Source organism: Dysidea avara, chromosome 8 (assembly GCF_963678975.1).
Source record: "Dysidea avara chromosome 8, odDysAvar1.4, whole genome shotgun sequence".
Taxonomy (NCBI): domain Eukaryota; kingdom Metazoa; phylum Porifera; class Demospongiae; order Dictyoceratida; family Dysideidae; genus Dysidea; species Dysidea avara.
Genome location: NC_089279.1, coordinates 4866778 through 4878592, shown reverse-complemented (window position 1 = coordinate 4878592; position 11815 = coordinate 4866778). Strand labels below are relative to the sequence as shown.

The 11815-nt window shown below is 36.4% G+C and overlaps 1 protein-coding gene across 1 annotated transcript; it reads left to right on the top strand.

The window, feature by feature from the left end:
- Positions 1–1137: 1137 nt before the first annotated feature.
- On the top strand, positions 1138–6640 carry LOC136264065 (probable serine/threonine-protein kinase kinX). The gene is made up of 2 exons (XM_066058748.1): positions 1138–2311; positions 5418–6640. The coding sequence occupies exons 1-2, from the start codon at positions 1253–1255 to the stop codon at positions 6456–6458; spliced, it is 2100 nt and encodes a 699-aa protein (XP_065914820.1). The 5' UTR covers positions 1138–1252; the 3' UTR covers positions 6459–6640.
- Positions 6641–11815: the final 5175 nt, after the last annotated feature.

Sequence of the window (11815 nt, the reverse complement as noted above, 5' to 3'; positions counted from 1 at the left end):
ACAATGACCTCATGATCCGACATTCCTAGTGCAGTAGTTAAGTCCAAAATGATAGATGAGGTAGAAAGTACAAGATCAAATATGTTGTTGTTTCTAGTTGGAGTATTGACAAATTGATTAAGGCCAATATCATTAATTTGATCAAGAAATACATTATTTAGTTCTACTCCATAGCTAGCATTAGAGGTAACCTAGGTGACCACTTCCATCTAACCAATTAATACCTGGAAGGTTGAAATCACCCATTACTATTATATTAGGTAGTTCAGTAAACCTACGTGTAAGAGTGTTAAAAGATAATCCCAATTGCAGTATGGGGTCAATGGACAGGTCTGGTGGACGATAAAATGAGCAAACATAAATGGGGGCCCTTTTAGAAGGAGTCACTTTTGCCCAAATGATTTCAGCATTTACATCCAATTCAGGTTCTTCAGATACATCTAGGCCTTCCTTAATGCATAAGAATACACCTCCAGCACCCTCTACTCGATCCTTTCTTAATACAGTATATGTAGGAGGAAAAATTTCAGCGTTGTAATAAGAACTATCAAGATGTGATTCACAGCCACAAATAATATGAGGGTTGTGTTCATCAATTAAGGCTTGGAAATTAGCTCTTTTTCCGGAACTGCGTAAACTACAACAATTTAGACTCAAGATTTTTAGTTTAGTATGATTGGGATTTTGGAAATTTGAAGCATTGTAACTTGTAGCTGAGCAGTCATCAGGAAGACTGCTCCTGTGAGCGCGGTTGTTTCGTGTGTGTTATGTCCATTGGTTGAGCTGACGAATTCGAAGCTGTAGATGAAGAATATTTAAAAACTGCATTAATAACCTCTCCATGAAGTTGGTTGTTGACAAAAATACGATTGTTGCTAAGTTTGATTTGTTTAAGGTTATGACCAGCCTTGATTAGGGACCATCTTTCCTTTAGTAAAACTGACTCTATTGTTCTTTCTTGTGGTGACATATCAGGTTTGATAATCAATGGGGAAGGTAAGGAACTTTTGCCAGTTTGCTAAAATTGTATTTACGTCCATGGTACGTTGGAGTTTAATTAAAATTGATCGTTCTATTAGAAGATACCTGGAATACAGAAGCCCGGCTGTAGCTCAATTTAGGTTTATATACGTAGCTATAGTGACAAAGGCTAGCAGGAAACCTTATCTAGCGGATGTTCTCACCTTTCGCTGCAAATTTTTCTGTCAACTTCACGAAACGCGAGCCGGCGTTCTACTACTGACGGTCCAAGATGTGTGACTATTCGTCGTCTCACCTCATACATCTACGAGAAGTTACTAGTACTGGTCAAGTGATCGGTAAAGGATCGTATGGACGAGTGATTAAAGTATATGTGCACGGAACGTCGTGTGCTGCCAAAGAAATTCACCCGGTTTTAGTCAATGGAATAACCTCAGCAGAACTCGAAACAACTAAACAATCTTTTCTCACTGAATGTGTCAATGCTAGTCGAATACATCATCCTAATGTAGTGCAGGTGTTGGGTATTCACTATCCTATTCCTGAGGCTAAACTGCCATGGCTTGTAATGGAAATGATGGAAACCAGTTTAACAGGTTTCTTGGAGAAGTATGAAAAGGAAAAAGTACTGTTTCACATAAAGTTATCCATCTTAGTTGATATTTCTGAAGGACTAGAGTTCCTTCATGGTCAGGATATTATCCACAGAGACCTCTCCTCCAATAATGTTCTCCTGACAAAACATTGTGTAGCTAAAATTGCTGATCTCGGAGTAGCTAAAGTGGTGGATCACAGTCGAATGAAGACACAAACTCAAGTTCCTGGTACGCTTCACTTTATGCCGCCTGAAACACTTTTGCGTAAGCCATGTTATAGCAAGCCAGTAGATGTGTTCTCACTAGGTTGTGTTGCCTGTCATGTCATGTCCCATCAGTGGCCTGAGCCAAAAGATATTTTCCCAGAAGGTTCATTGACTGCTCTCACTGAGGTGCAGAGACGAGAAGATTACCTTCAGTTATGTACTGAAGTAGCATTGAGGGAGTTGGTAGAAGCATGCCTCCATAATACACCAGATGGACGACCTGAAATTTCAGCTGTTTGTGCAGAGTTAGAGGAGCTTAAACTGGCCAAAAATGAACAGACTCCTTTGCCCATAGGTTTGGTTGAACTGTTAGATGCTGTTCAAGAAAAACAACTGCAAATTAATGAATTGACAGATACTGTGAGAATGATGGAAGCAGTCATACAAGAAAAAGACCGAAAGATTCATGAATTATTGCTAAAAGAGATTAAGCATGATTCTGTCAGTGTGGATCAATCTCAAAACATGGTATGGAGATTATAGAATTCAGTAGTAGCTATATACTAGTTATGCATTCTGTCATTTAGTTAAAGCTATAATGATTCCACAAGACTATAGTTTAGTATAAATTTAGTATACTAGGCAAATGTTCTCAAGGGTCTTCATTTCATAGCTTGCAGGTAAGGCACATATGAATGCTTGAAATATCTATAACCATTCTATAGAGTATCTCAATTTGTGTAGTACCAAGTTGTTTATCTTCTTTTTGCCAAGGTGTCTCAGTTACTTCAATTGGAACCCACACCATGTATAGTGTGTGACTATGCCTTGCTTATGTGCAGTTGTGTATGCTGTGCTTGTGGGGGAATAGTTTCAATCCTTATTTGCTTTCTTCTGAAACCATGCGATGTATTGTGAATGACCATGCAATGGCTTCTTTGTATATAGAGTGTGCACACATGACTATGGATTCAACATCATTATGTTGGATGCAGTTTAGTCTACACAGGCAATAGAATAGTATGGCTTTATCCTGACTACATAATACTGTACTGTACATCAGCAAGTCATATGATTTGTAGAAGACACCAATGGCAGATCCAGGATGGGGCATTTTGGGCAAATGCCCCCCTCCGCTCCCCTTACCTTGTGGAGTAGCCATAGCTAGCTACAGTTTTGATTAAAATACTGAACTTTGTCAGGCCAAGATCGATTTATAACTCATGAAAATATGCATATAGCATTTACTGTTACAAATTCACGTAATATCATAGCAAATTAGTCAAACTAGCTGTAAAACTGTCACTAAGCACTTTCGTGCATACTACATACCTCCAGCGTTGGGAGTAACACGTTACTTATAAGTAATGCGTTATGTAATATTATTACTTTTGCGGTAACTAAGTAATATAACGAAATATGCTATAAAAACAGGTATAATATAACTCAAGTTACTTTACTTACAAATGTAACGCGTTAACTAAGTAACTGTAACGAATCTAATATTACGTAATATTATTACTACAAGTAATGAAGTCACTAATCTCGTTAGTAATCCACTGAGTAGCACCTAGCCACAATGAAGTAATGAAGCCTACTGAATGAAGCTTATTCACCAGCTTCTTACTTATAACCAAGATTTGCACCTTGTCCAACAATGCAATCGTGTCACATGATAAGGTGGTAGTTTCACATGTGACAGCTTAAGGCTGTGGACACAAAGTAATATAATATGTAATTTTATTATAGTTACTTTATTTTATGGTTAATATGTAACTGTAACTAAATAGTTCAGTTGCAAGTAATATGTGACTAGTTACTTTTACAAAGTAACTTTCATGTTGCTGCTTTTAAAGACATTAATAGCCTTTTAAACAGCTTTTAAGACTTCACAACCATCTGCAAAGGCCAAAATGGCAAAACCAACACTGGAATACTACTAATAGATGATTTTTTGCTTCTTTAAAAATGCAGCAACTAACAAGAGAATCTGGGTCTCCCCAACCACTTACAACTTAGCCTGTTTGTGCCCCTCCCCTTGCCAGCTGCTGGATCCAACCCTGTATACCAGTGTTATTAATTGTAGTCACAGAATGGTATCAAACTGATATAATAAATAGTAAAAAAGTAACTGTAGGAAGAGAAGGCCATTCTGGTTTCCAAGCATGTCCTTAAAATGATTCTGAGTATTTATTACTCCCTTATGCTACACAACATTTCATTCCACTCTGATTAAATAGGCCAGTTCTAGAAAATTTGCTGACTGGTTTCCAACTCTAAAGTAAATGTGCATCTGCTTCAGCCATCATCAGTCCTACTGACTCATTTGTAAAGAGACAGGTTCTACAATGGTAAGGCTCAATTACAAACAATATGACCATGTCTCAGAGTTTTCTAGGCCTTTTCAATAATTGATACAGTAATTGGAGGGGGGGTTGGATGGAAGCATTAATTCTGGCACCATTCTTTCTTTTAGTGCAGTATGTGGGGGCTAGGAAAAAGATTGGGATACTGTAATAAGCAGTCAACCATTCTAATAGAACAATCACGTGGCAACTTAAATTATTTGCAAAAACATAGTGAAATCATTTAAAAGATGTGAAAACCCCCCTTCTCCCCTAGAGCCATCATGAATAACATATGCTTCAAACTCTATTTGTAAATTTTATCGTCAAAGTCCCCCCCCCCCCTCCCTTCCCCCACCTACTTTTTGGACTTCTGTCATGATGTGTGCATTGTGGCTACAAAAAGAAATGTCTTGGGCCAAAGTGATGTTGAATAGTTAAGAAATCACCCATCATTATAGACCTTGTGTACAAAGTTAATTAGTCAGTAGAAAATAATGATAAAAATTCCATAGAAACTTTTTGGAAGCATTTACTCTAAAGGCACATTTAGACTTGATTATTGATTATAACCTAACTAATACTGGCAAGTTATCAAGCTGATTTTGATCCTAATTCAATGCTATTATGATGAGTTACTGTAGAATGAAATATGTTGTGAAATTTCAAATTTTAATAGATACCTTAGGCCAAAATCTTACAACACTTTTAATCCCACTTCAGCCATTTATTTACAAATCAAAGTGGGTTGAAATGTGCATGGCTTCAGTTGAAGGGATTTGCAGGATGCACATCAAAAGCTTCATGCATGTTTCTTACACTATTATGGAAATGTACAGTATAATGAGGCCTAGTGACACATGTTTCCCTTCTGTGGTTTATTTTGTGTAGCTATAGCTGTGCAGTTTTTATCATTTCTGTAACAACTACATAGTGGTGCTTTTTACAATAATTTTCTTAAATACATACATACATACATACATACATACATACATACATACATACATACATACATACATACATACATATTTATGTACATACATACACCCTACATGCAGTGAAACCTGTATAATCAGGTCACTGTATAATAAGTTCATCCATTTAAACTGGTCGTTGTAAAATACATTTGTACAAACTTCTTAACTAGCTTATGCAGTTACCAGCTTAATATTTTGGCCCAGTACAACTAGAATAGACATATTTCACTATTTAACAGTGATAGTCAAGTTTAGTAAATCATCATGAAACAATTATAGATACATGATTATACAAATTGTATATTTTCCTAGACTCCTCGTGTAATTCAATATTCAAATACAACCTTGGAAGTTGCACATAATGGTTTGAGATGTGCCAATATCGATATTGAAACAAATACCAACAGAAAAGAGGCAGAAATGAAAAAGATAGAAAAAGGAAAGATTGAAGTGGATATTGATGCCAATCTTCATTCACAATATGGTAATGTTGGAAGTGCACAAAATAGTAAATGGAAGGAGCCGCTAGAAAAGAAAAGGGAAGAAAGAGAGTATGTTGAACTTGATACCATTGTCAATTTTGATCCACAGTATGATAATATTGATTTTACAGTAAATGACAAAAGAAAAGTAGCAGCAATGAAAAAGGAAGAACGGGGAAAGGCTGAAGTGTGTGTTGGCACCTACCCTGATCTACAACGTACTGATTTTACAGCAAATGGTAAAAGGAAAACGTTAGAAATGAATCAAGAAAGGAGAGGACAAGTTGAAGTGAATATTGACAATAATTTTGGTCCACATTATGGTAATATTAATCTTGCACCAAATCTAAATGGCAATCGGATTAAGGAAATAGCAAAGGAAAGGACAGAGAAAGGAAAAATAAAGATTGATCCACAATATGGTAATATTGATCTTGCAGCATCTAGTAAAATGAAAGAGTTAGAAAAGAAAAGGGAAGAACAAAAGAAAGTTGCTGGACTTTCCAGTGATCCACAATATGGCAATGTTGATATTGCAATTGCAATGCAGGGGTTTCAAAGAGCCACTGTTAACTTAGACATCCCACATGACAAAAAGCCAGTGGCAACTCCAAGAGCTAACAGAGATTCTGTCAGTCCGTCATCCAGTTATAAACCTTCCACATTTCCCACTCCACGATTCAAATCATGGTATTGTGTTTCATGTGAATTTATAAATGATGCTGGTAGTCGATGTAAAGGTTGCATGAACGAATGTGGAAGATTTGCTGGTTTCTGTAGTAGATGTAGTCTAATGGTCCCTGTTCTTTGTGAAGAAGATAATGCAGATTGTCCCGTTTGCTTGTTAGGGTTGGAAACAAGGAGAATCTGAAGATGTAGTTTACTGCATAGCTGATAGGTATTGGCAAATGTTTGTGTATGCAGAGCATAATGTTATTTTGTGCATGATATAGCCATAACAATATTACTTGTTTTATTTATTAAAATGGTGGAATTATTGTGCTAGCATCAGGTATTCATGCATATTCATGGTTGCCCTGAGGCTGCAATGAAGAGTTATGATGGCATAATTAGTGCATGAAAACAATTTGATAACAGGTCATGAGATGGTCCGATGGATAGCTATAGCTACTTTTCCTATGCATTTTCTATGTGATGGGGGTAATAGTTTTTTTCCCTGGGCACTCACATATAAAATGTATGAAAAACTGCAAACTGAAAAATGTCTAACCTCATAACTTGCATTGAAACCTGGAGAGGTTACTATAGACATCCATGTTTACATGAAATTCAGGTTTCTAGGGGCGACAGTTATTCTATTACGAAATTTGTCTATTGTCAATAAACTTTTTTAATGATGTAATAAGCTTAGTGTTGGTGAATTATTAAGTGCAATTAATTGTATAATAGAAAGGAAATATATACCATAGCTCCCTACAAATAATGCAAAATTCAGGTAATGGTGCCTTATTATAAAATTCGTCTATTGTAGATGAGGTATTGCTATCCTTGTTTTAGTATGTACACTAAGGCCATATAACAAGTTGTTTTTTTAAATTTTTATAGTTATTTTAACAGGGAGACAGTATCAACGAAGCTGTTGTTCAGCTGTGCCCTGAACAAACAAGCAAACATACATACATACATACATACATACATACATACATACATACATACATACATACATACATACATACATACATACATACATACATACATACATACATACATACATACATACAAATTAAAGCATGGCTAAATAAGTTAATGTTACGTTTCACAGATGCGACGGATCACTATTTCGGCAAACCCAAAAATAAATGTAAAATCACGTGATCTCTTTAAAAAGTGCTAATATGTTTGTAGAATTTTCAAAATTTAACAGTGTAGTAGCAAAGGGGAAGAAAATGGAGCTCCATCGCTTTATTTCAGAAGGACTTATATATTAGATTTTGCACCTAGATACTCTAATAGAGCACTCAGGCGTATAAACTCTAACAAAACAGTCAGTTGTAGCTGAAAACGATTTATTTATTTTTCGACTTTCCTGGTCACTATACTAGAGGACAAGCAATCCGGTCTCACCCTTTGACAATTCGTTGTTTACCCTCCTCTATCAATGCTTTCCGTCATTCATTTTTTTGTCAATTCCATATTTATGTGGAATTCGATCCTTTTTGATGTGTTGACAACTTCTGTTAATCATTTTAAGCTAAAACTGAAACGTTTTTTTGTTTTTTAATTTTCTGTAACTTTAATCTTATTGTTTGTGTGTGTGTTTGTTTTTGTAGCTGTTTGGTTTGGTATAGTTGTATGTTGTGTGTAATTTTTGTGGGGAAGCACCCTGTGCAGGCTTATGCCTTTTGTAACCCCTGTCATCAGTTGACAAAAATTGATAATAAATAAATAAACAAACAATCCATGAAACATATGATTAATAAATTTGGTATGGCCTAACTGATCCAGTCAAGAGGGCATGGAGAACCTCACTATTATTATTATTATTACCACTTTACAGTGACCAGCACTGAAAGTCTACAGCAACATGTGCTGCAGCCTTAGGATTATCCAATGGCGGATCCAGGATGGGGCATTTGGGGCTAAATGCCCCCCCTCTCCACCTTGTGGAGGAGCCAGCCATGCTTCTGATTAAAACAGCTAGTAAATTTTATGTCAGGCCAACCAAGATCAGTTTAAAACTTACGAAAATATGCAAATTTTACTAGCATTTATTACAAATTCACCTGAGAACAAAGCGAACCGAAGTCAAACTAACTGTAAAATAGTCACCCAGCACCTTCGTGCGTACTAAGCGCCTCTAAAAGAATTATCGTGTTGCTGTTATTTAAGACATTCAGGACCTTTTAAACAGTTTTAAGACTTCACAACCATCTGAAAAGGCCAAAATGGCAAATATCAACGGTGAGACACCACTAAGAGGTGATTATTTGCTGCTTTAAACTTTAAAAAAGCAGCACTGAACTATAGAGAATATGGTTCTCCCCATGCATGCAACCACCTACAACTTACCCTGTTTGTGCCCCTCCCCTAGCCAGCTCCTGGATCTGCCCCTGCAGTCCTTTGTGTCCCATTCATCTTTGCTGACAGTGAAGGTGTTGATTTGGCGGTAGCACGATGGCTTTTCATAATGGAAATCATCTGTATTTTTCATAGTAGTTACTTTGATTGCAGAGGTGCTTTTTGAACAGTTCTTGATTTGTAATGCTGTATACATAGCTGACAACGAAGTGTAATGGATACTTAACTTTTCAGACAGTAATTGATAGCTGGGGTGCACAACATCATTTCTTTCTTTTGATGTGATATGCGCATAGGTTCACCAGTCATAATAATTTTACCACAAAATTTAACAAACAAGTACACAAAAGAATTTGGAATTTTCAACTGGAGTAGGGACCATAGTACATCGATAAAAAGTACCGAAACAAGCTGGAGTGGTCCATGATATTAAATCACAGTAAACCAGTATAGAAGAAGTTATATCCCTACTGTGCATTTCCATTATGGTATCTTGAGTACAGTAGGGATATAAAACTTCTTATTGTTTTACTGTGATTTAATCCCAGCCCGTTTCAGTACTTTTCATCAATGTGCTATGGTCCTCACTCTAGTTGAAAATTCCAAATTGTTTGTGTACTTATAAAATGGGATTATTTTTTATAGTGCCTTGTGTGAATATAGTTACTGTGTGGGGAATCTTACCAGCTGCCAAAAATAATGATATTCATACTACTATGATGAAATGACTGCTACATTGCTACACAGCTATGCCTGAATGACGTTGTTGGCTTTGCCAGGTATACAAATGTAAAATTTGTTATGGCAATGCACCCAAGAACATGTAGTTTGAACTGTAGGTTGTCTGCCTTTATCCATTTAAAACCTTAACTAGTGGTCACCTTGCCACTTTCCTTCGGTCCTATAATGCAACTACTTTAAAATCTCTGTAATATAGGGAGGGAGTAACTGAGGTTTCAGAGCCCCCTCCTCCCTCCCCCTGAAGAAGCAATTAGGGTCACACTGAAAACCCAGTTATATATAAATTAATAATCTGAAAAATGCACAGGTATTTCGATTGTCACATTTGTCACAATGTATTATACAGTATATATAATTTGTACATTTGCTGATAAAATATTTAAAGTACATCTACTTCATCTTTTCTTCTTCCTGTAGTAAAGAAAAAAACATAGGTTAAAAAAGTCCCAAAGCTGGCCATAGGCCGGCTTTGGGGTATACAAATACAAAAAGAAATGAAATCTAATCCAAAACAGCCAAGCTGTAAAAAAAGTGTGCGGCCCTCAGAAAGGCTATGGTGAAAAAAGATGTGAAATCCAAGGTGGCGGCCAAGAAATGGCTGTGATGGTAGGTTAATGGTAAAAATTTTAATAATGACAATTTAGGTAAATTTTGTGAAGCGGCACAAAAATTCACCTGAATTGTCGTTATTAAAATTTTTACCATTAACCTACCATCACAGCCATTTCTTGGCCGCCACCTTGGATTTCACATCTTTTTTCACCATAGCCTTTCTGAGGGCCGCACACTTTTTTTACAGCTTGGCTGTTTTGGATTAGATAATATAGTTACTGTAACGAATCTAATATTACGTAATATTATTACTATAAGTAACGAAGTTACTAATCTCGTTAGTGAACCACCGAGTAACGCCTAGCCACAACGAAGTAATGAAGCCTACTGAATGAAGCTTATTCACCAGCTTCTTACTTATAACCAAGATTTGTGCATCGTCCAACAACGCAATCATGTCACGTGATAAGGTGGTAGTTTTACACGTGACAGCTTAAGGCTGTGGTCACAAAGTAATATTATATGTAATATTATTATAGTTACTTTATTTTATGGGTAATATGTAACTGTAACTAAATAGTTCAGTTGCAAGTAATATGTAATATGTAACTAGTTACTTTTAAAATGTAACTTGCCCAACACTGATTATAGATGTGTTTGTCTGAAATGGAAGTACATGATGTAAGGTGTTTTGAGCAATGGCATGGGTCGTGTCCAGGATACTTAGACTGCACTACTGCTGGAGAGCAGCTTACAAAGACAGTGGTATTTAATTAAGAATTAATTTGTTGATGGTTGTGGTGACCACAAGTTATAAACTTTGAGGTTTGGACACCAGCCTACTTGTGCTTGTCACCTATGAAAGTGTAATATTCCATAACTGATTCACAGCTAGCCCTATAATTGAATCTATACATATATGCACTCCCTAATAATATAAATAGTTATATAAGTGACATACATACAGTGGTCAAGTTTGCTGTACTATATATAGATAGTATATGCATATCAGGGGCGGATCCAGGAGCTGGCTAGGGGAGGGGCACAAGTTGTAGGTGGTTGCATGTTTGGGGAGAGCCATATTCTCTATAGCTCAGTGCTGCTTTTTTGAAGCAGCAAATAATCACCTCTTAGTGGTGTCTCACTGTTAATTTTTGCCATTTTGGCCTTTTCAGATGGTTGTGAAGTCTTAAACTGTTTAAAAGGCTCTAAATGTCTTAAATAACAGCAACACGATAATTATTTTTAGAGGCGCTTAGTACGCACGAAGGTGCTGAGTGACTATTTTACAATTAGTTTGACTTCAGTTTGCTTTGGTTTCAGGTGAATTTGTAATAAATGCTAGTAAAATGAGCATATTTTCATGAGTTTTAAACTGATCTCGGTTGGCCTGACAAAATTTACTAGCTATTTTAATCAGAAGCATGGCTGGCTCCTACACAAGGTGGAGAGGGGGGGGGGGGGGGGGGCATTTGCCCCAAATGCCCCATCCTGGATCCGCCATTGCATATGGAGCTTAATCCAATACATAGAATTACTAATAGCTGGGGACTGTGCAGGTAATCCTGTTAACTTGCTTGCAAAAGGAATTGCAAGCACTTAAACTCAAACATCAAGTTTACATGAAAACATGGCAGTGACCCATTAATGGCAGTAATGGCCAGTCTAAAGTTATTCTATAATAATTTATATTTTCTTCAAAACATGCACCAAATTTATAATTCAGTGCATAAAAACGTATCAAATTTCAATATTGGTATTGTAATAATAGCAGGGTGTTTAGATAGCGGTACATGGGTCAATAAGAAGTTCTCATTTTTTCTGTAATAAAATTGTTTTGGGTGTTCTATTAGAATATTTCATTTTTAGCAGTCTCACTCCTAAGATATTATTTCT